This window comes from Tenrec ecaudatus, chromosome 6 (assembly GCF_050624435.1).
Source record: "Tenrec ecaudatus isolate mTenEca1 chromosome 6, mTenEca1.hap1, whole genome shotgun sequence".
Classification (NCBI taxonomy): domain Eukaryota; kingdom Metazoa; phylum Chordata; class Mammalia; order Afrosoricida; family Tenrecidae; genus Tenrec; species Tenrec ecaudatus.
This window is the reverse complement of record NC_134535.1, coordinates 152625120-152648921: the sequence shown is the minus strand read 5'-3', so window position 1 is coordinate 152648921 and position 23802 is coordinate 152625120. Positions and strand designations below refer to the sequence as shown.

The 23802-nt window shown below is 41.8% G+C and overlaps 1 protein-coding gene across 2 annotated transcripts in view; it reads left to right on the top strand.

The window, feature by feature from the left end:
- Positions 1-22937, top strand: part of SEC61A2 (SEC61 translocon subunit alpha 2) — a 40542-nt gene extending 17605 nt beyond the window's left edge. The window contains exons 4-12 of one of the 2 annotated variants that reach the window (XM_075552374.1): positions 1593-1671; positions 5973-6104; positions 6466-6575; positions 13002-13159; positions 14165-14321; positions 16358-16555; positions 18538-18729; positions 19207-19283; positions 21657-22937. In XM_075552374.1, the coding sequence (XP_075408489.1) occupies positions 1593-1671; positions 5973-6104; positions 6466-6575; positions 13002-13159; positions 14165-14321; positions 16358-16555; positions 18538-18729; positions 19207-19283; positions 21657-21843 (1290 nt within the window). In that variant the 3' untranslated portion in view covers positions 21844-22937. Of the gene's footprint in view, positions 1-1592; positions 1672-5972; positions 6105-6465; positions 6576-13001; positions 13160-14160; positions 14322-16357; positions 16556-18537; positions 18730-19206; positions 19284-21656 lie in introns of both variants that reach the window. The other variant, XM_075552375.1, reaches the window with a different exon arrangement.
- The last annotated feature ends 865 nt before the right edge of the window (positions 22938-23802 follow it).

Here is a 23802-nt window from a genome sequence, read left to right as displayed (position 1 = left end):
ATGACTGCAGGAAAGGCAGACATCGTACCATTGCAGGGAGGAGGCTGCCTTTGTCCTCGGTCCCATGGAGGCAAAGGCTCTATCTCTGTTGGACATAATTGAGATGAATTTGAACGACTAACTTCTTAGCCACTTACAGAATATTTTTCAATGGACCATCCTGTAGCGTTCATGGGTCTTTACATAAGAATGTCTTTCCTTTTCCACCCTTTACTTGAGATGCATCTCTGCTGGGCGCACACACAGGGTCCATACTTGTTGCCTTACCAGGCTGGCCGCTCAGCTAGGAAATTCAGACATCCAGAGAGATCCAAGTTGGTGAAATGATTGTGGACCATTCCTGGCAGGATCTTAGGGAAAGTTTTTGAAGTGGGAGCACATGTGTTTTTCTTGTGTCTGTTCCCCACCTGGTTAAGGAGGAGTATGGCCAACTGTTTATTGTGTCTTAAACATGGCACATGTAACAGAAAGCGATCTGAAGTTAAGGTTTCCCCCCCACCCCACCCCCGGATTAAAAAGTAATATATACTTATTTTGGTAAAGCCTGGATAGAATTTTTCTTTAAAGTCATAAGTCTATGACTATTCAGGATTAAAAAAAAACTCCTTAATTTGTGTACCTGTATGTCAGGGAAGCCTGGTGGCGCCTCAGGTGGTGTATTGGGCTGCAAGCAGGTTGGCCAGCAGTTGAAACCCCCAGCAGTTCTGCCAGAGAAAACGGCTTTTACCCCCATCACGACGGACAGTGTCAGAAACCCGCAGGGGCAGTTTTGCCCTGTGCGACAGGGTGGCGATGGGTCAGAATTGACTAGTTGGCAGTGAGTCATTTGAGAGTTGTACAATCTTGATCTCTTCCTCTATTCAATTTTAAATCCTTCTTTTTATAGCATTTCTCACCTGGAACACTGTTGACATAGCTTTGTTTATTGGGGCCTGTCCTGCGTCTTAGGATTTACAGCAGCCTCCCTGGCCTCTAGCAACTAGCTGTCATTAGAAATCCCACATTACATTATGAAAACCAAGAATATCTCCTGATTTCGTCAAATGTTCTCAGGAGGCAAAATTGGTCCTGGTTGAGAACCACTGTTTTATATCTAATTTTATAACATAAGCACTTTTATGACTTCCTAATAAAATAATACAATACTTTAAGTTTCATAAATGTAACTTTTAGCAACTACATAATTTTTCATTGTGGATAGCTTCAATTTTACATCTAGGAGTATGACCTTTGCTACTTTTAATGTGCATAGCTTTGTAAAATTATTCTGTGGTTAGAGAGATACAACATCCTGTTACATACATATCCATGATCATTTAAATCTAGTTTTCCACAAACTTTATGAAGCCCTCTTGTATTGATAACCCATTCATAATCTAGTGATGGAATATTTACTAGTGAACTGTACTAAGTAACATAATAATTTTGTTGTCTTCTTTTTATTAAAGAACTTTACCCCTAAAGATATCCTTGTTTTTGTTAATAGAGCATACGTTTTTCTAGCCTGGAAATTCCAGACATTAAGTGAATACTGTATAAATGAAGTGAAAACCTCATATTCATTTTATAAAGGACTTTATATTATATTATAGATACCACTCTTTGGAATCATGTCCTCAGATTCTGCAGATCCCTTCTACTGGATGAGAGTTATTCTTGCTTCCAACAGAGGTAGGCATTTTTGGTTGTTGTTTTTTTTTGCCTCCACACTGGTTCGGACATCGAGTAGATCTAAAATTGTGGAGTAACAATCGCTCTGCAGTGTCTACAGGGAGAGGGAGAGTATTAGGAAAGAAGCACATTGTCTAGGAAGAGAGACTGGCATGTAAATTATTTCCAGTGTATAAGGGTGCTTAAAAAGTTTGTGGAAATAATTCATTATCTTTCAATTCTATTCCCCAAACTTTTTGAAACCCCTTCTTATTTACTGTAAGGATAGAAATACGTACTCACCACCAACTGAAAGGAGAGGCAGAACTAGAGTAGCAGAGAAACATTTGCAGACGAATGGAGACCTGCTTGCCTGTTTGGAACAGTGTGACCATTCTGGGACCACATGGAATAAGAACCCAGAATGAGGAACAAAGGGGGCTAGCTATTAGCTGGCATCAAGTGCACAGAACACCTGGAAACAAAAGACAAGGTGAGAAGGATACATCCAGGGGTGGGCCATGCTGGGATGAGGGAGTTCAGAGGGAACACTGGGTCATTAGATTGTTAATGAAGGCAGGGAATCCATCTTTGCAGAGGAAGAAAAACAAGGGAAGCTGCAAGTTCCAGCCCCTTTCCTGAGTGCACGTGGGAAGGAAGTTGTACCCTTACCTACCTGTCTCCCTCTCCTTCCACGTGGCAGGCGAGCAGCCTGGTGTTCCCGTGTGATCACTAACCCCCTTCCCATCAGTGCCACCGCAGCCTGGAAATTAGTAATGTGCACACACATGAATCGGCCACAATGTTCCACAATTTAGGGGACACAGCCAAAGCAGTAGTCAGAGGTCAATTTATAGTAATAAATGTGCACATCAAAAAAGAAGAAAAACTGAAAATCAATAGCCTCAACCCCAGTAATGTGAACACATAGAACAAGAGCAGCAAAAGAAACCCTCAGTCTTGGGGGGAGTGTGGAGGGAGGGGGCAAATGAGCAGCAGATATTAAGGGCTCAAGTAGAAGGCAAATGTTTTGAGAATGATGATGGCAACAAGTGTACATATGTTCTTGACACAATGGATGGATGTATGGGTGTGATAAGAATTGTACAAGCCCCCCAATAAAATGATTTAAAAAAAAGAAACCTTCAGTCTATAGATGAGATTGCTTATCAGCACCCCATTTCCCCCACCCTTTCCTGCCATAACCGTCAGAACTGCATACGTGGTTACTGTCTCCCTCGATTCATCTGTCCAGGATTTCCGTCTTTCATTCTGTGCACAGGGTCACTGTGAGCCAGAACCAATTCGATGGCAGCTAACAGCAAAGGCAACAACAGCAGATTTCATATAAAGAAAATCCTACTGAAAAAACCCCCAAACCAAAACAAGATCCAACAAAATAAAACAGAAAAGCCTTAATCAAAAAGAAAGCAGAAAATAATAAAGCCTAGAACAAATAAAAACTGGTCAAACGGGAAAATAAATGATAAGATGTTAAAATTTTACCTATGTCTGCATTAATTCACTTTCTGATGCACTTTCTCTGAAGACAAAGCTATTTGCATCTCAAAGCCCACCAGCTTTGTGGAAGGAGCACACCAGCCTGTGTGATCATGAGCTGTCAGTGGGATCAGGTATCAGGCATCAAAGACCCAGAACAAAACCAACAAATCATATCAATGGGAATGAAGGGGAGGGCAGAGTGGAGACCCAAAGCCCATCAGTAGTTAATGGGACACCCCCTGCCAGAAGGGCCACAGGAAGGGACGAGCCAACCAGGGTGCAATAGAACACCAACGAAACACACATCCTTCCTGTAGTTCTTCAATGTCCCCCCACCCCTTACTATCATGACCCCAATTCTATCTTACAAATCTGGCTAGAACAGAACATGTATACTGATACAGGTAAGCGTTCGCAACACGGGGAATCCAGAACACATAAACCCCTCAGGACCAATAAGGGGAGCAGTGAGACTAGGAGGGTAAGGGAAGTGGGGGGAGTAAAGGGGAACCAATCACAATAGTTGACGTATGGCCCCGCTTCCTGGGGACACACAGCAGAAAAGTGGGTGAAGGGAGACAGCACTAGGTAGAAGACATAAAAAAAAGAATAACATAAATTTCAAGGGTTTATGGGGAATGGGGGTGGGGAAGTGAGGGGAAAAAGTCCGAGCTGAAACCAAGGGCTCAAGTAGAAAGAAAATGTTTTGAAAATGATGATGGCAACAAATGTGCTGGACACAGTGGGTGTATGGATGTATTGTGATGAGTTGTACAAGCCCCCAATAAAATGATTAAAGAAAAAGATGATGACAACATATGTACTGATATGTTTGACACAATGGATATATGGGTGGATTGTGATAAGAGCTGTAAGAGCCCCCAATAAAATAAATTTTTTTAAAAAAAATAAGCTACTTGTATCCATGGTCCAAGGGAATTCAGTAGAGACTTAATCCATGTGGGGACTCTGCAAATGGATTTTGGTCTCTCACTGTTCATCCAGAGCCGTCTGCAAACCAGTTGCACAGAATTTAAATTCTAATACAATCGCCTCCCCTGACCGTGGAATTTACTATTTACAATCCTTGGATCACATGGGTTGGCATGCACCTTCAAGGTGGACTTGGCTGACACCCCACTTTTTTTAAAGACAGTCTTGTAAGACGCCAGGTGCCGTTCTTGCAGATAGCCTGGCTCCATCTGCTTTTCCCACCACATTTGAGATAGCACCGTATCTTTCTCGGTGACCTTTCGTGAGAGTAAGTGTGGAGCAGGGCCTCATCATCAGAACCGATGCGAGTGCACAGTGCACACGTGCATCATTCATTCATCTATCCCTGTTACAAAGTGGCAGCTTTGTCAGCATTTTGAGAGACTGTCAGTAACCTCCATGAGGACTTTGGTCCTGAAGACTAGATCTTTACGGGAGCAGACAACCTCTTTTTCCTCCTACGGAGCAGCTGGTGGGCTTAGACCACTATCCTTACAGTTACCAAACTGCGATGGGATATTTTCTCACATAGAAAGCACCACTTCAGCATTTATAAAGCAAGATTTAAGGGTATATTGTGACAGAAAGTCCAATAAAATATAGTCATGACTCTAGTTTTTAGGTTCCTACGCGTTCTTATTTTTCACCGTAAATTCAGTGCATATTTTCTGTAAAGAAAAGAACTTGGAAAATAGACACAAAAAAGAAGAAAATGATAATGATTTACAATCCCCTTGAGTAGCAGTAATAGCAATAAATATTTTGTCAACTAGACTAGCAGAAATCTATTTTTCTAGCAAATCTAAAAAGAAATCAAACTTTACATATTGCCTTCTAATCTTTCTTTTTTGTTAGCCACTGTGCCGTGAGCATTTTTCATTTTATTAAGTACTACCTAAGTAGTATTCAAATACTGTTTCAGATGACTATGCAATTTAAAATTTTTACATTAAAAGTCAATATTTCTCAGTTTTAAAAGTTGGTTTAGTATGTTAGTTTTGTATTTGGTGTATAATTTTCTATTTTGGATTAACATGAAAATGGTTAGTGTAATTTTTAAGAATAATCATGTGGACAGAAATCTTGAATTATTTTTCCAGAGGTTTTCTTTAATATTTCATACTTCTTAAAATTTACATTTTCATAGTATTTATACTTATTTTAATTTAGTGCATTATTGCAAGGTAATATTGATAAATGATACTTTTTTATAAACTAAGGAGTGAAAAGTTGTGTTAAAAAATGATGGTTTTTTAATAAATGAATGCTTAAGGAGTGAAAATGACTTGTTAAAATTTAAACATGTGTTACAACAGAATTAAGAACGGGACACGTAGGCAGTTCTCCTCTGCCTGGGGCTGTAATGAATGGGAATGGATTCAGTGGCATTGAGTTTGGTTCATTACTATTTCTGCTGACACAAGACGTAGCGTCAGTGATTGACTGAGGGAGCTTTAAGAAACCGACTCACACTGGTTGACTTTGAGCTGATTCTGACTTCTGGCCAGGTCTTTCGTGTGAGATGCATCTGGGTGTACTTTAATAATCAACCTTTTGGTTGTTAGCTGAACCCTCACTGCTTTGCAATACGCAGGGGCTCCAAAGAAATGAAACATCCGCCATGTTTGGCGCTTACCATATCTTCATAATTTGATATATTAAACTTTCATCAAACCTTCGCAGAAGAGGCCATAGAGGATTCAAATTAAAAAAGGGGAAATGTTTCTAAGACTCGTATGTATATCGCAATTATATATTGATAAGATTATTGTATGTAATAAATTAGAGCATCCTTTCATCTTTATGTCTTCCTCCTCCCTTTGTAGGAACGTTAATGGAATTGGGTATCTCCCCAATTGTAACATCTGGTTTGATTATGCAGCTGTTAGCTGGAGCCAAAATCATTGAAGTTGGAGATACACCCAAAGATAGAGCGCTATTCAATGGAGCCCAGAAATGTGAGCATTAAATTACGTACACGCATTGAGTCCTCTCCAAAGTCTGATGCTTACGATCACATGTGACATACATTTTTTGTTATTGCTGAGCATCTACCCAGCATATGTCACAGTCTCTCCATGCACGGTGCGCCAACACTGGAGCAGGGCAAGTCATTCCCCCCCTCCTTCTCGGAGGTGTTTCTCCCACATGAGTACGAACTCACTGCCATCCAGGTTTACGGTCTAGTCATTTGTGTTGGTAGCTTGGTTCCATATAAATTGATCTTAGAAGATAAGGCTAAAGGATGAAGAGGTTTTTCTCGTCTTAGGCCTTTGGTTGTAAGCATGTCCTCTTTTCTCCTCCCCTAATTTCTGTTAGTATTCGGTATGATTATTACCATTGGGCAAGCCATTGTGTATGTCATGACGGGCATGTATGGGGACCCTGCTGAAATGGGTGCTGGAATCTGTCTCCTTATCATTGTTCAGGTAAGAGGTTCTATTTTTTCACATCCAGATGGCAAAAATAATCCATCGTTTTCTCCCCTTTTCTAATATTCTAGAAGTACTTGATATATTCATTTTCTTTTATTTGAAGTATTTCACTTCAGTGTAATGTTTTCACTCTTTAAATGATGAGTTGTTTTCATGTAGAAGTAGAAGAGTTTATGTGAAGAGCCTTGTGGCTCAGATAAGAGATTATAGCCATTTCGTTGATCGTCAGCTGCCTGTTTTTCGCATTTTGATCTTTCTGAAATCAGGATGTGCCCTTCAGTGGTACTCTCTCACTGCCTCTGTCAGACGGCTGTCATCAGCTGCGCATGTGCGTCAGCCTGGGTCACACAGGCTTGTGTTGCCATTGCATCAGCCGAGCTGTGTGTGCTGCCGACACAGCGTGTGTTGTGGGTTTAATTTCTCTCGTCGACGCCCTCAGAATAATCTGATCTGCTACGGAGGTGACACCGTATCATCTATACAGAAAGGTGCAGAAACAGTGTGGCAAGCTAGATGATACATCTCTCTCTAAATTGGTGTTTCCCAAAGTGGGCGATATCGAGCCCTGGAGGGTGCTGGAAAGATGGAGGGGAAGAGTGGGGCTGTAAAAGCAGACCCGAATGTTCTAGATTATGGGTGATGTCACACTCGCTGCCACCAGTCGACGTGGATGCAGAGTGACTCCAGGACAGGGCAGAATTGCCCTGTGATCTGGAGCCTAACATCTCATGGGAATAGAAAGAAACTCACTGCCATCCAGTCAATTCTGACTTGTAGTGGTACAACACTTTTCATTGCCGGGTGGGGCCGAGTGATTTTTTTTCCCTAAAATTTGGACCATAGGGTTGATCGTCCAATTACCGTATGTACTGGAGTATAAGCCGACCCGAATATCAGCCGAGGCACCTAATTTTACCACAAAAGCTGCATAAAAAATGTGCTGAAAAAACTCGGCTTATACACAAGTATATACAGTAACTATTTTTTTACCAGTAGAAATAGAAAGTTCTAAGTAATAAGATATTGTGTCCTGTTTTACTTAAAAGTTGTCTTAGCGGTACAGATGTCATTACAATCAGTAATATCTTAAAGTCAGTGAAATACTAATTATACTGATGTACATATATTCTCTTTTTTTTCTTACAGTTTTATTGGCACATAATCCACATATCATACAATTCAACAGTTCAATCATATCAAGAAGAATTGTACAATCATTGCTCCAATTGATTGTAGAATGATGTGCATGTATTCTTTGAATTTTTAAAATAGGTATTTTGGAATAGCATTTTTTTAAAAAACCAACATAATTATTACTGAAGTAAATTATCTTAAAATACGCAAAATTTAGAATTTTTTTTTTACTGCACAACCCTCAGGCATTTAGAGCAGTTGCCCAGGAATGGATTGTACTAAAGTTACGCAATAATATAGGAGTTTGAATGAGATGCCAGCCAAACAGTGAGAGGGGTAGAGTTCTGCTTATTTCAGGATTGTCTCTTTCTTGTTTAGGTAAGTGCTAAAGAACCAAGAAGTAGCTTCACATGAAATGGAAGTGCCGGTTTAGTGTAGCATCTATTGCGAAATATGACTATCTGACTGGCATGATTGACTTCTTTAAGAACACATTTAGGAAACAGGTCAGCAAAGGGCAGGCATTTAGTTAGGCCTGACTCAGAACAAGGGCGGTTTGGTGGTTCAAGTCTTTGTAGACGCCATGCATAGTAGAGTTGGCTTTTCTAATAAGGAGTGAACACTTTAGTTATTAACCAAGTTAGGAATGTTTAATGTATAATCAGGGTCTTCAGTAGTTTGTCTGAGCCGTAGCATATTCCCACTGAGTATAAATTACATTTCTTTAAGGATCCCGGTGGCGTGGTGGTTAAACCCTCCACTGGTGGCTGTCGATTGAACTTGTCGGAGAAAGATGGCAATCTCTCTTCGTAAGGATTACAGCCTGGACAATTATATGGGGCACTTCTAGCCCCATAGGGTCGCTATGAGTCAGAATCGACTCTACAACAACAGGTTTACAGTTGTTTAAAGAATAGCGTCTTTATTTCTTCATTTAATAAAAAAATTGATTATATAATTATATTGATTAATTTATCGCTCATGGAAATTAGAGGAAAAGGATGTGCAATAGATTGGTATGGAACAGAGGTTGGCAGACTGCAGCTACCTTATGTGGCTCGCAAGCCATGTGTGGCCCTTTTGGTATGGCTCTGAAGTAAAATCGAAGTGTTTTATAGGATATAATTCAGATAGTGATGATTTCATTTCTTCGTAAAAATATATTTATGGCTCTCGGATAATTTTTAAATTGTTGTGAAGGACTGGCTCTTCTGCCGACCCGTGGGATAGAAGATTCTCTGACAGCTGATTTGAACGTCTTTGACGGTTTCAGTTTTTCATATGCATTGTTCAGTATACTGGTGCTCTAAATGTTTTCTTTCTATCTTTTACTTTTTGCAACCCGTATTTTGGAATAACCTTGACTTTGAAGACGCTCTGAATTGGCATTTAGCTCTCAGAAGCATGCCGCAGCAGTGACATTTCCTTGGCCTGTTACTAAGGCTGTTCATGCTGTTGAACAGCCTCTGCTGACTAATTCTAGATCAAAGTACTGACTTCCTACGGAGATTCCAAAGTCTGTGAAATCGAGTTAGGCTATTTAAAATTTTTTTTTCAATATTAGGAAGTCCAGTAATATTTATTTCCCAAGAAAGAAACAAGTGAAGTAGCTATGGGATAATTTGTTTACAAAAATCTTGCTATGCAAATCTATAGGAGTTACGTTTAGTGATTCTAGGATTAATGGATAAGGAACTGTGTTATGTGTGACCATATTGTTGGCGATGCTTCGGTTGTGTGTTTTCAAGGCATTGTTAATGTTGAACATAGATGGGTCCACGGAGTAAACATGATGGGATGAGTGCATTTTCACCTAGAAAGATAGGTTTTCAGAACTGTCCACATGCTCTTGTGTATGGCATCTTATCTTTCACTTTCATTGTTGCTTCATTTTTTTTTAACAATTTATTGGGGCTCATACAATTCTTTTCACAGTTCATACATATACATACATCAATTGTATAAAGCACATCTGTACAGTCTTTGCCCTAATCATTTTTTTCTCTTTTCTTCTTTTACATTTTATTAGGGACTCATACAACTCTTACCACAATCCATACATATACATACATCAATTGTATAAAGCACATCCATACATTCCCTGCCCCAATCATTCTCAAGGCATTTGCTCTCCACTTAAGCCCCTTGCATCAGGTCCTCCTTTTTTTCCCCCTCCCTCCCCATTCCCCCCTCCCTCATATGCCCTTGGTAATTTATACATCGTTATTTTGTCATATCTTGCCCTATCCGGAGTCTCCCTTCCCCCCTTCTCTGCTGTCCCTCTCCCAGGGAAGAGGTCACATGTGGATCCTTGTAATCACTTCCCCCTTTCCAACCCACTCACCCTCCACTCTCCCAGCATCGTCCCTCACACCCTTGGTCCTGAAGGTATCATCCACCCTGGATTCCCTGTACCTCCAACCCTCATATGCACCAGTGTACAGCCTCTGTCCTATCCAGCCCTGCAAGGTAGAATTCGGATCATGGTAGTTGGGGGGAGGAAGCATCCAGGATCTGGGGGAAAGCTGTGTTCTTCATCGATACTACCTCACACCCTAATTAACCCATCTCCTCTCCTAAACCCCTCTATGAGGGGATCTCCATTGGTCGACACTTGGGCCTTGGGTCTCCACTCTGCACTTCCCCCTTCATTTAATATGATATATATATACATATATACACATACATATATACATATACACATATATACACATACATACACACACTTATATCTTTTTTTTTTTGCATGATGCCTTATACCTGGTCCCTTGGGCACCTCGTGATCGCACTGGCCGGTGTGCTTCTTCCATGTGGGCTTATTTGCTTCTGAGCTAGATGGCCGCTTGTTCCCCTTCAAGCCTTTAAGACCCCAGACACTATCTCTTTTAATAGCCGGGCACCATCAGCTTTCTTCACCACATTTGCTTATGCACCCACTTGTCTTCAGCGATCCTATCATGGAGGTGTGCAGTCAATGATATGATTTTTTGTTCTTTGATGCCTGGTAACTGATCCCTTTGGGACCACTCGATCACACAGGCTGGTGTGTTCTTCCATGTGGACTTTGTTGCTTCTGAGCTAGATGGCCGCTTGTTTATCTTCAAGCCTTTAAGACCCCAGTCACTATCTCTTTTGATAGCCGGGCACCATCAGCTTTCTTCACCACATTTACTTGTTCACCCACTTTGGCTCCAGCCATTGTGTCGGGTATTGTTGCTTCATTTACGTGGTCAGGGCTCTTAATGTTTTTCAACTAGTGCACTTTGAAATCTAAGTGGTAGGCACTGATTAAGTTTAAAAGAGAGAATGGAAAATGTAAGCATGCAGGTAAGTGTGTGTATGTGTGCGCATGTATGCTGTGCACGGACGTGCAAATCCAGGCTTGAGGCGTGACATGTATCCATGTTCACTTTAGAAGTGCGTACGCTATATTGTCCCTTCTCCCAGAACGTGGAGCGAGCATTCTGTTGTCGGCAGTGAAATGCTCCCACTGCCCGTTTCCCCTTTTCATAGACGTGCCTCCTTGCACTACTGCTCTTAGTTAGGAAACCACACCTCTTTTAGGGTTCCCTAATTCCCTTCTTGACTCAAAGTATGAGATCTTAATCTGTACAGGATAGATATCAATTGATATCTTCATCATTTACCACATGTCAAAAAAAGAATTAGTTGATATCGTTCTGACCAGGGGATGTGGAGAATCTTAGTTGTTTTCAACGCGCCCATGTGACTTGGACCGAGTCATTTAATGAGCTCCACAAAAATATTTTGTGGTTGGCTGGTCATTCCTGGGAAGCTTTTACTCCTCGAGCAGGGATGGCTCTCTGTGTTTGTGGTTGGAAGTATTTCTTTCCTTATTACACAATCACAGTCCAAATGAAGTCACTAAGTCTTGACGTGTCTGTCATCTGGTCAGAGCGTCAGACTTGGTTGTCAAGCGCAGTAAGGGGCTGGCGTGGGCACTCCTTCTTACTGGAGCATTGTGCCCTTTCCAGTGCATGGAAAGTCGAGCAAAGAGACTTAAGTAGACAAGTTAGGCATTTCAACCATTGAGATGACAGAGAAGGAGAAAAACAAACAAACAAACAAACAAACACTATGTAAGGTAAGCCTGCTTAGGATAGTCCGATGGTAGTGGCCTCTTGAAGAGCGGCTCTTGGGAAAGTGAGTACGTTCTGAGGGTGGGAGGCTTGGACAGCACGAGTGGAAGCCCCTGTCCAGCGGCTGCAGGCGGGGTCTTTGTTAACGAGGGCGAGGGGGCATGGAGGCATGTTTTCTTGCCCTCTGGATTCAGTTACTGAAGGAGGCATATGATGACGAGGTCCCTTTATGGATTGCTTTTAATTGATGCATGCTTTTTCAGAATTGTGTCCTCCATGAAGAGAATTAAGAATTGTCAATGTCACATGCATTAAAGTTAGTATGCTTTCTTTTTTATTTCAATTACGAGTTTAAGAACCTGGTGAACTCTTCACTCTTTAGTTTACATTGTCTTTGTCACTGTTTTGTATAGAGTGCATTTTCTCCAGTATTATGATTGTGTCCCTGCTAATTTTTACTCTCCTTTTTGACTTACTCTATATGAGCTAAACTTTTTAAAAAAGTACCAATAGTGTTCCCATGCTTATTCATAAATGGCAGTATACAGTTGCACCGCTCAGATCATATTATGATGATGATCATAATTGTTAATATTAGATCGTCATAATAAATTACCTGCTTAGAGGTACTTTGGAGATTTTTAGATTCTTGCTATTTAAAGTTCTACAGTTGTGAACAAATTGTAATTTATGGTGCTTTTTAAATCGTCCTTATTTAAACATTGTATAGGAAACTGTTCAGATAGTGTATAAGTATACTGTTAAAGTGGAAATGTCTTATGTATTACAGTATTTCCAGTCCTCTGGTTAAAACTCACCCAGGTTGAAAAAAAATACAGCTAGCCCTAATAACAATGCTGTCCCTCAAACAAACCCCACTGCCTTTGGGTCGATTCCAACCACAGCGACCCCGTAGGTCAGAGTGGAACTACCTCGGGGGAGTTTTGAGACTGTAAATCACTAAGGGAGCAAACAACCTCATCTTTCTGCTGCGGAGCAGCTGGTGGGTTTGAACCACTGACCTCTAAGGTTCCACAGCCGAGCACTTTAACTGTTGTGCCACCGGGGCCCCAGGTATCGTTTTAATGCCAAAACTGCCCCTGGTTTGAAAATAGTCAATGGTGTTCATCTCCCCCCCTTCTTGCGTTTATCCTTGCTGTGGCTCACTTGCCTTTCCTCCCTGCAGTTGTTTGTTGCTGGCTTGATTGTGCTGCTGTTAGATGAACTGCTGCAGAAGGGTTACGGCTTGGGGTCCGGCATTTCCCTCTTTATTGCCACCAACATCTGTGAGACCATTGTCTGGAAGGCCTTCAGCCCCACCACCATTAACACTGGCCGAGGTACCTTGCCCAGCGACTGCGCTGCGCGACGTTTTGCGGGATGTGTGCGGAAAACGAGTCCATCCTGTAGCAGGACATGCCTCTCTCCGCGTGGGCTGATTGGCCGTCCCAGGACACAACTCCTGCTGGCTGCTCAAACGCTATTAATCGAGCGGAGATTTGCGGAGTCGAACTGATACTTCCAAAAAGCAAAGAAAACCAAGGATGTAGCCTTTGCTCAATGATTGCAAGCAGATTTTTAACATTTGGTCTGTAACCTTGCTCAAATCATCGCTGCCTAAGCCATTTTTTGACCGGCATCAGCATTCTGAGGATGCACAAGCTGGGAGAGTCCAGTATTTGAAATGAAAAACTCCCTTTTGTGTCACCAGGAAGGGTACTATTTGCTGATATTCTATTTTCGGTGCTGTGATCAAGCACCTATATTTTAAATACTTATTCTGTTGCCCCCTTTTCCTGTCTCCATTTCTCTCAGACCCCACTCTGGGTTCTTTTTGCTTAACGTATAAACAAACCTATTCCAGCCTTAAAAATGAGCATTGACAGCCAATTAATGTCCTTGGTTAAACGAACTAACAAGAAAAGCTTGATAGAGCAAGATGTATCTTTTGATTCTGATATCTTTTTTTTTTTCTGCTTTGCTGCTGTCGCCTTTTTTCTTTTTTTCCCGTTCCCCTAAAAAACACTTTTTTCCTTCCCTAAAGTAAAGGAGAGGCAAATCTTTATGAACTAAAAATTTGCTTTGGTGCATTCTACTTTGACTATTTTCATCAAGACTAGTTCCCTTGAGACAGTGTCAGATTTCATGCTCAAGAATGACATTGGCCTCAACGATGAACTGTCCTTAGAATCTCCATCCATGACCTATTCCCTAAAAGAAACATTGATGAATTATTTTCGAGTCATAGCCTCTACTGCCCACTGGACTGTCCAGGATGTTTGTTTGGACCTTTGGGGCAGCCGTGCAGAACAAACCTGCAATTGATGTTTGCTTTCACTTCCCAGGTACCGAGTTCGAGGGGGCGGTCATCGCCCTGTTCCACTTATTGGCCACCAGAACAGACAAAGTCCGGGCGCTAAGGGAGGCCTTCTACCGCCAGAATTTACCCAATCTCATGAACCTCATCGCGACCGTGTTTGTGTTTGCTGTTGTTATATATTTTCAGGTAAGCCTGCTCTCTTCACTGCAGTGAATGGAATGTGAGCTTTTCAGGGGAATGACCTTACAACTCCGGCTTTCAAAAACTACTCCAACCATCAAGCCCATTCCTCAGACTTAATCGTAAGGTATATGAGGGTGCACCCAAAAAGCCCCCGCAGAGTAGAGCTTCCGCAGTTGGCGCTTTTCCTGCTAAGTGAGCATCGAGAAACCCTTTCTGTGTTAGTGCACCCAGTGGCGATGCCTGAGATGGTTCTCCCTGGTCTCAGTGAATGCTTTCATAAAAGCAGTTTCTCTCAAACCTCATGTTTTCAAAAGATCATTTTATTGGGGGCTCTTAGAGCTTTTTAACAATCCATATATCAATCGTATCAAGCATATTTGTACATATGTTGCCATCATCATTTTCTAAACATTTACTTTCTATTTGAGCCCCTGGGATTAGCTCGTCTCCTCCCCCCTCCCCAAGAACCCTTAATAAGTTACAGATTATTTTTCTGTCATGGATTCTGTGTGTTGAGAGCTCTTATCTGGGCCGGTGTACATGCTCTGGTCTAGCTGGATTTGTAAGGTAGAACTGGGGTCATGATAGTGGGGGCGGGTGGTGGTGGTGGTGGAGCAGGGAGCTTTAAAGAACCAGGGCAATGTTGTATGTTTTATCCGTGCCATACTGCATCCTGGCTGGTTCATCCCTTCCTGTGACCCTTCTGTGAGGGGATGTCCAATTGTCTGCAGATGGGCTTTGGGGCTCCATTCCAGCCCCCCTCGTTGGCATCCGTATGATTGTTTTGGGTCTTCTCCTGCCTGACTCCTGATCCTGTCGACACTTCGTGATCACACAGGCTGGTGTGCTTCTTCCCTGTGGGCTTTGTTGCTTCCCAGCTAGATGGCCGCTTGTTTATCTTCAAGCCTTTAAGACCCCCAATATCTTCTAATAGCTGGGAATCATCAGCCTTCTTCACCACATTGGCTTATGCACCCATTTTGTCTTCAGCGATTGTGTTGGGAAGGTGAGCACTACAGGTTATTGGAACAAAATGTTCTTGCATTGAGGGAGTACTTGAGTAGAGGCCCAATGTCTGTCTGCTACCTTAATATTTAACATATAAATATATGTACATAGACCGATATCCCTATCGATATCTATAAACATACTTACATATGTACATGCCTGTATTTATACCTCTTATGTGATGGCCGATTTAAGATAACAGTGTGTGGAGGTGAAATTTTGTTTCCTGTTTGGGGAAAATGCCACAGAAACTCTTGTGCTGTTGAACACAGCTTCCAAGGCCAGCGCTATGCATAGTTTACTTGTTTCAAAAAAGGTGAAAGGTTGATTGATGACAAACCTCATTCTGGATGTCCGTCAACTTTCCAAACAGATGAAAATGTTGACTTGAAGGGCATTTGGAGCTTATTCCACCAGGTCAGACTTGTTAATCAGCAGCTTTCTATTTAGAAGTTCTGAAAAGATTGCTTAACAGTGCGTGACAGAAAAAGGCCTGATTTGGGGCAGACAGGGGACAGACAGGTGTTGCCACCAGTGAAGCTCCTCAAGCAGCCATCTCAGTGCACCAGTTATTGGCAGAAACAGGATGCCTCCCCTGACCCACACACCTTACTCACCTGACCTCGCTCCATGCACCTTCACTGTGTTTCTGCGCATGCAGAGGGATATGAAAGGACAGTGACTTGATGAGGTGCAGAAAAATATGGGAGAGGTGCTGTCAGCCATTCAAACAGATGAGTTTGAAAAATATTTCCAGGAATGGAATCGTAGATTTGACAAATGCATTAAGTGTAATGGAGAATACGTTGAAGGTGATAAGGTGTTTTTGTAAAAATATGAAAATATATATTTTGTGTGTGGTGGGGGTTGTTCCGGGGTTTATGAAAGGAAAGGTTGAAGTCTGTTTGCAAGGGGAATTTCTCCCCTCAGTGCCCTGCCCTGTTCCTTGGAGTTCCTTGTTCTGTCCGTCCGGTTGGGCATCTTTTCTTGATAGATACCATTTTTTCTCAAGGCCCGTGTTTGTGTTGTAGGGGTTCCGAGTTGACCTGCCCATTAAGTCGGCCCGGTATCGGGGGCAGTACAGCAGCTACCCCATCAAGCTCTTCTACACGTCCAACATCCCCATTATCCTCCAGTCGGCCTTAGTGTCCAACCTCTACGTCATCTCCCAGATGCTGTCCGTGCGCTTTAGTGGCAACTTCTTAGTCAATTTCCTCGGACAATGGGCTGTAAGTATTTTATTATTTATATTATGTATGTAAAGTGTCATTGAATTTGAATTTCACAGTTACATTTTTACCTGGAAGAGCTGGGGCGTCATTGAAGCAGTTACTGTAGTATTTCGAAATTCCGTTACCTGGAATAGAATTTATTATGGACCTTGAAGCATTGGTGAGTCACTCTGATGTACTAGAGTGACTTAGTGGGATTTTGTTTGTTTGTTGTTTATTGTCTAGGAATCATTTTCCCATCCCATTCTGTATTGTTTTCATTTTCAGACTGTCATAGTTGCTCTCAGGAAAATAATTGTCTGATTTCACTATTTTCCATGATAATTGGTTTCATTCATGTAAAGCTATTTGCTGACAATATACGGCTTACTGGAATTCTCTTACCCCCACCCCTGGTCACATCCTGACTGGCACTAAGCTAGCTTGTGATTGACTGGTCTGGAGAGAGGAATGCAATTCACTGGACCAAGGAGACAAGGGTGCTGCTAGAAAACGAACCCAGAACATTCTTACCTGCTTCTCTAGATCCACTTCATCATACCGCTTCCTCAAGCTGTCCCACCAGGCTGTGACTGAACTCTGAGTTACTGCCGCATTCACTCGGAGTGGTTTGAAAGCTGTCACCGACAAAAGGGGGGTTTGCTCCCTTTAAGTCATAGGGCTAAAATATATTTTAATCTCTAGTAGAGTATATGACTCTGGAATTGGCATTTTAACCAAAGAGTAGTCATTCTTTGTTACTTCATTTAGCCATTACCCTGGAAATAGGATGCTTATTGTATTTTTTATGATAATTGTAAGTTATCTTTGATATTGTAAATTATAGCAATTCATGCCTGTCCGCTTTTAGGGAAGGTTGTTTTGTTTTGTTTTTTAATTTAAAGTTGAACAGGATAAGACAATAACTATTGAATGTGAATTGAGGATAATAAGAACAGTTATAACTAAAATACTCCTTTTCTATCTATGTAGCAGATGTTTACTTACCTTTTGTATTCTGCTCCTTGTAACTAGAAAGGGCTGCAGAGGGGAATGAGGATTCTGTCCTTTAGATCAGGAATGAACAGTGTCAGAATCAGAAAGCCACACTCATTGCCGTGGCGTGGATTTGGACTGAGGATGATTGTCATAGTAGTGAATGAATGCTTTGAGTGGTTCATTCTGTTGATTGTATTATGATGTTAATTGTATTGTGTTTCTTTTTCCTGATGAATATTGGGAAACGTTGAGTATGTTTATAAATAGTTCTTTTGATAGGGGATTAATGAGCAAATACATGCTATTTTCCTCTTTATATTATTATAACATTTTAAAATATCTGTGCAGATAAAAATCCCTAAAATTACTCATTAAAAGATTATCCCTATGACAAGATACAAACCATGTAAAGATTAGACAATAAATTGTCTTCTGTTGCTATTTCATTGCTTGTATTATTGTTTTTGATAAAATGTTTACAATAAAGCACAGTTCAGCAGTTTCTACATGTACAATTCAGTGCCATTGATCACACTCTTTAGGTTCTGTCACCTCTTTTGATACCCTTTCTCAGATTATTTCACCATCATTAACAAAATAATGATCATTTTCAATAGATGAATAATACAAATATGTTTTACTATGCTGGATACTTTTATGTAGCTCAGCAATCCTCAGATTCTAAAGGCCATCTTGATTGTAAATTAATATTCTCGTCTTAGGGAAGTGAGGAGAGGGTCTTATTCAGTGTGTCGTAGGAATGAGTTGATTTTCAGCATCACTTTTTGGTTAATATAGTCACGTGTCTTACACAGAATCGATGTTCACTGTGATTCAGGAGGACTGGGGGCATTACAGGTCAAAGTAAAATTTTATGGGATCATTATTAGTTCCTAGCACTTTGAGCTTAAAACCGCCATATGTTTGAGAAATGTTAAAATTCATAAAGCTGTATGCTTGGCTTGTGAGTTAGCTGATCTTTTTTTCTTGCTGGTCTGCAGGATGTCAGTGGAGGAGGACCAGCTCGCTCGTACCCAGTAGGAGGCCTCTGTTACTACCTTTCCCCTCCGGAGTCCATGGGGGCCATCTTTGAGGATCCAGTCCATGTAGTCGTTTATATCATCTTCATGTTGGGATCCTGTGCATTCTTTTCTAAGACATGGATAGAGGTGTCTGGCTCCTCAGCCAAAGATGTACGTATTTGGTCGATTTCAAAATTAAAACAAAATTGAGGGCTTGGTCGAAACGCTTTCTAGATGTGAAAATAGAAATTCATAAACTCATGAATTATTTTGCAATTTAAACTTGAATTCATGTACTTCAGGGGGCAATGTCAAACCCGTGATGGGAAAAATTAGTTCTTAGAGGGTGAAAATTTCTTGGATATTACAATGGTTTGTGCCCTCTCCAAAGCTGAACCCTACCCAACAACATCCAGTTGCTCTGTATGGAATTTCTCGACTCGGTATTGTGCAACAAGCTCAAGAAAACGGACATGGTGAGAGATTTGCTTGTAGTCAGGCAGCCAGGTTTTATGCCAGGTTGAAGCTGGGAGCCAGCTTGCTCCACCGCTCTTGGGTGGTCTGTCAAAGCACCCCCCACAGCACCTGATAGAGAATAAACATGAAGTGATAAGCAGTTTCTTTTAAAATTTGTTTTACTCTTGGCAGGTGGCTAAACAGCTTAAAGAGCAGCAAATGGTCATGAGGGGTCACAGGGATACCTCAATGGTTCATGAGCTTAATAGGTAAGACCATTGGATTTAATCCTTTGTGTGTGTGTGTGAGAGAGAGAGAGAGAGAGAGAGAGAGAGAGAGAGACACGTACTTGGTCTTTCCGTATATAATTTATCCCTAAGTGTTACTCTTTGTTGAAATTCATATTTAAAACATTTTCTTTTACTTCACCCAGAGAGCCAAGAGTTAATACAAAATATAATTGTTACCCACCTCAGATTTGGCATCTAAAATGCTACTTGGGTTGAAATTGCATTCTCTTCATTGCTCAGCACAGGTTTAAAATGTTATTCGCAATGTAGAATCACTGTGAAGCTTTTAAATAATATTGATTCTGGCCTTCAGGAACTTGATTCAGTTGGTTTGGCGTGAGTCCCAGACATCAGTTCTTCTGTAACTGTTTTACTGAGGGGTAATTCATAGGCCGTGTAATTCACCATTTGAAGTGAACAGTTCAGGGCTTTATAGTAGTACACAGTTGCATAGTCCTTACAATTTAAAAACATTTTTATCACCTGAAATGAATCCCGATGCCCGAGTGCAGTCCTTCCCCATTCCTGCCCCACCCTCCCACCCCTTGTCGCAGGCAACCCACTAATTTGCTTTATCATTACAGATTTATCTACTCCAGTTTCCATATAATGGGAATCAAAATTTTTCATCTTTTGAAAATGACATTTTAAATTTGGCATTTTTTAGGGCTTGTGTTGTATCATGTATCCAAACATCAAACATTAGGCTAACATTCCAATACCATGTTTCATAATCAGGTTGGTTCCATTCATTGGTTACTGTGAATAACCCTCTGGGGTATACTTGCACAAGTTTTGTATGGCTGTATTTTAAACTCTCAGGAACAGTGGGTGTACTGGGCCATGTAGTCTACGATTTAGCATTTTGCGCAGCTTTTCACAGTTCACATGCCCAGTAGTGGGTTGCGTGTTGGGCTGCTCATCACAAGATCAGAGGTTCAAACCTCCCAGCTGCTCTTCAGGAGAAAGATGAGCTTGTGTGCTCCCATAAAGATTTCGAGCCTCCAGAAAGCACCGAGGCAGGTTGACTCAGCCCGAGAGTTACAGTTGGAATTCACTCAGTGGCAGGGAGATTTTATTTTGAGTGGGCGTGTGAAGTGTCACTTGATTCTACTTTCCATATGCTTATTACTGGCAACTAATACTGTGCAGCATCTTTCCGTGGGCCTTTTGGGCCATTTTAAGGAACCCTAGTTAAATGCTAGGCTAACTGCAAGGCAAGGTTGGTGGTTGAAACCCACTCCTGTCTGGATCTAGTCTCAGAAACCCTTAGTCCTTTTGGGTTGCTGAGTCAGAATTGATTCGATGGCCATGTGTTTTTATGGGCTTGCTATACTCATAATCTTCTCTAGAGAAATCCCTATTTAGATACTTTGCCCATTTTAAAAACGGGGTCATTTGTGAGTGTAAGAATTTTCCTTTATTAATGCACTTTGGCAGAAATCCCGGTGAGAAATGGGTTTGCCTGTGGGGCTGCCTCGTGTTGATGGTGCCCTTCGATACACAAGGGTTATCATTTTGAGGAAGTCCAGATTTGTTTTTCTCTGGTTATCTGTGCTGCTTTTGACGCTGTATCTAACCTGTTATTGTACTCAAGGAACAAAGATTTATTGTAATTTTATTCTAGGAGTTTTATAGTTTCAGTTCGCACATTAAGGTCTATAGTCTTTTAGGTTTTGTGTTTAGTGTGAGGTAGTGGTACAAATTCTTTGTTGCTGTTGTTTGCATGTGGATATCCAATTGTCTTCGTATTATTTGTTGAAAAGCATCCGTGTTGCTATTTTTTCTCAATAGAATCTAGTATGTCCAGCAATCTTGTCTTGGTTGCCTTCAACACCCTCCCATCCATGTGCATGTCATTGCCTGTGTTACATTTCTCCTGGCTAATTTAAATGAGACAGTTCTCCAGGTGACGCTTTTGTGCGGGCAAAGTTAAATTAGCGCTGAAGAGGGTCATAAAATCATTGCCACACACATTTATATCGTTTGGAACTTCTTCTTTATTCCACAAGAGGGAGTTGAAGATTGTATATTACAAACAGTACACATGTTAAGACTTACATCTAAATTGAAGGTTCTAAATTTTTCACCCAAAGAATCATGTATTTTGTTGTTGTTGTTCTTTACTGGTTTTGTGCAGTTGGGAGTGTCGAAGCCCTTGCCATGGCCACACACGTGTGCATTCACCTGGGGTCTGAGGTGCTCCAGCAGTGCTGCCCACCTGGGCCATTTTGCCCAGTGCAGTTCTGCTTCCCCCGAGGGAATCACTGTGGGAAACCTTGGCTGCCGCGCGGTGCTACGGCTGCCCCTGCCCGCACTCGGCAGCACTGACGAAGGGTTCTTGTCCCCTAGGTACATCCCCACGGCAGCTGCATTCGGCGGTCTGTGCATCGGCGCCCTGTCCGTGCTGGCTGACTTCCTGGGAGCCATCGGCTCCGGCACTGGCATTCTGCTCGCCGTCACCATCATTTATCAGTATTTTGAAATATTTGTTAAGGAACAGGCCGAAGTCGGAGGGATGGGGGCCTTGTTTTTCTAAATGTGCAAATATTCCTGTGTGCGCGTGTGAGAAAGGGCAACTAGCTTGGCGTTGTTTTTGCCAGATGATGCTGGCTCCCCTTCCCGCCCTGTTTCTTGTTTTCCAGTGCTAACGGCCCTTCGAGATGGGCCCCGAGCTAAGCCTGTGTGCAGCATTAGTACCAGCTGCCTTAAGACTCAAGTTTACATTATTCGTTTGAAATGTCCATTAGTGTTGCCTGTGATGCTGGAAACCAGTGTACCTCCCTTGCTGCCCTCAGTCACAACCGCGAGACGGTGACGTGGATTCGTTTGGCACACGACCTTCAGAACCCGTAGGACCGACTCCCCCGACTTGTTGAACAGTAACTGTAGTTCAGATCGCCACCGTCCAGTATTTTTGAGCTTATTTGATGAGTTCTGGAACATTTGTATCTAATCTCTATTTTAGATAGTTTTTCTACTTTTTTAACTCATAGTCTCCACATTCCACCCCATTTCCTCTACCTCTTTTATTTGGCCCTTCGCAAATCGCCCAGGCACCCAGGTGAGCACCATCCAGCTGCGGAGGAACCTCCTGCTTCCATGTCTCCCTCTGGTGACAGCACGTGCGCCACGCTGTCCGACTGCATTGGCTGTGCCGGCTGATCACCCAGGTTCCGTGCCAACACGTTCAAGACGCTGTGCCCCGTTTGTGTTTTCACCCCGATTGAACCTATCTGTTTCTCAATAGTGTCTGTAGCTCAGTGGGGTGAACCACGAGCAGCTCATGCTAGGAATCTGTGTATTTGGGTGGTGGTGTTGTACTACATAGCAGCAACATGAGTGTCAGACAGCAGACAATAAACGTTTCTTTCATAAACGTTTCTGTTGTGTTCACAAAATAAAGAAATCTCACATTAAACGCTTTCTAAGATGATTTGTACAGGTTCAGGATATTTACACAAATTCCATTCGGAGGGGTCTATTGAAAGAGATCAGATGATAGTTTATTTCCCTGAATATTGTAGATGGTAATCACCTGTATGACTAATTTTGGGGAAAAAAATCCAAAACCAGGAAAACTGTGGTCCCATGAAAACAATATTACTCTAGTCTTCAATTCAAATGGCACAGTTCAGTTGTATGAGCCCCTAATAAAACGTTTAAAACAAAAAACAAATGGCACAGTTCCTTGCAAATAATTCTTTTTTTCCCGAGTGAATACTTTTTATTTTTTTAAATAATTCATTTTTTAAAGTATATGCTTTGCAGGTAAGGGGGAAGAAAAGCTCCAACTTAAAGTTCCTTTTCAGAAACGTCTGTTTCTCCTCACGAAGTGTTGGAAGTATGTCTTAAGGAGTCGGAGACACAAACCCAGGTAAAAGCAGGCAGGATAGTAACTGGCCAGGGACCATCAAAGAGAGCTACAACCAGTTAGAAAAACGTGGACCCAGGGCTTCTACTTCCCGATCTTTTTCTCAGAAGTTGGAAACCTGGCCTTTTTTATATGACCGTCACTTTTAAAATGCTGGCAAATAAACATTTAAACTTGCCCGTTTGCCACTTAGTAAACGTGGGTTTTTCCAAGCAGCCTTGATGTTTATAAAGATGGCATTAGGATTATATTCTAGGACTTAACAGTCACTTCTCGAATGCACTCTTAGGAAAAGAGGAAAGATTACAGAAAGCAGTGGTCATTTTGCCTTCAGGCAGACGGTCGAAGAGCCATTGCAGGCTTCTAGTGAAGGGAGGGCTGGGCCAATGGCCAGACTAAAATGCCACTCCTCCAGCATTTAAAGGGTTCTCATTCTCGTTGGGCGTGGTTTGGGGAGCCCGCTGTTGAAAAGGCCAGTCTGTATGCCCAATCTTTGATTCTGAAGCATAATGACAAGAGGAAGTAATGTGCGCCTTGATTCAGGGGAGTGGTTCTCAACCTTCCTAATGCCGTGACCCTTTAATACAGTCTCTCATGTGATGGTGACCCCAACCAGAAAATACT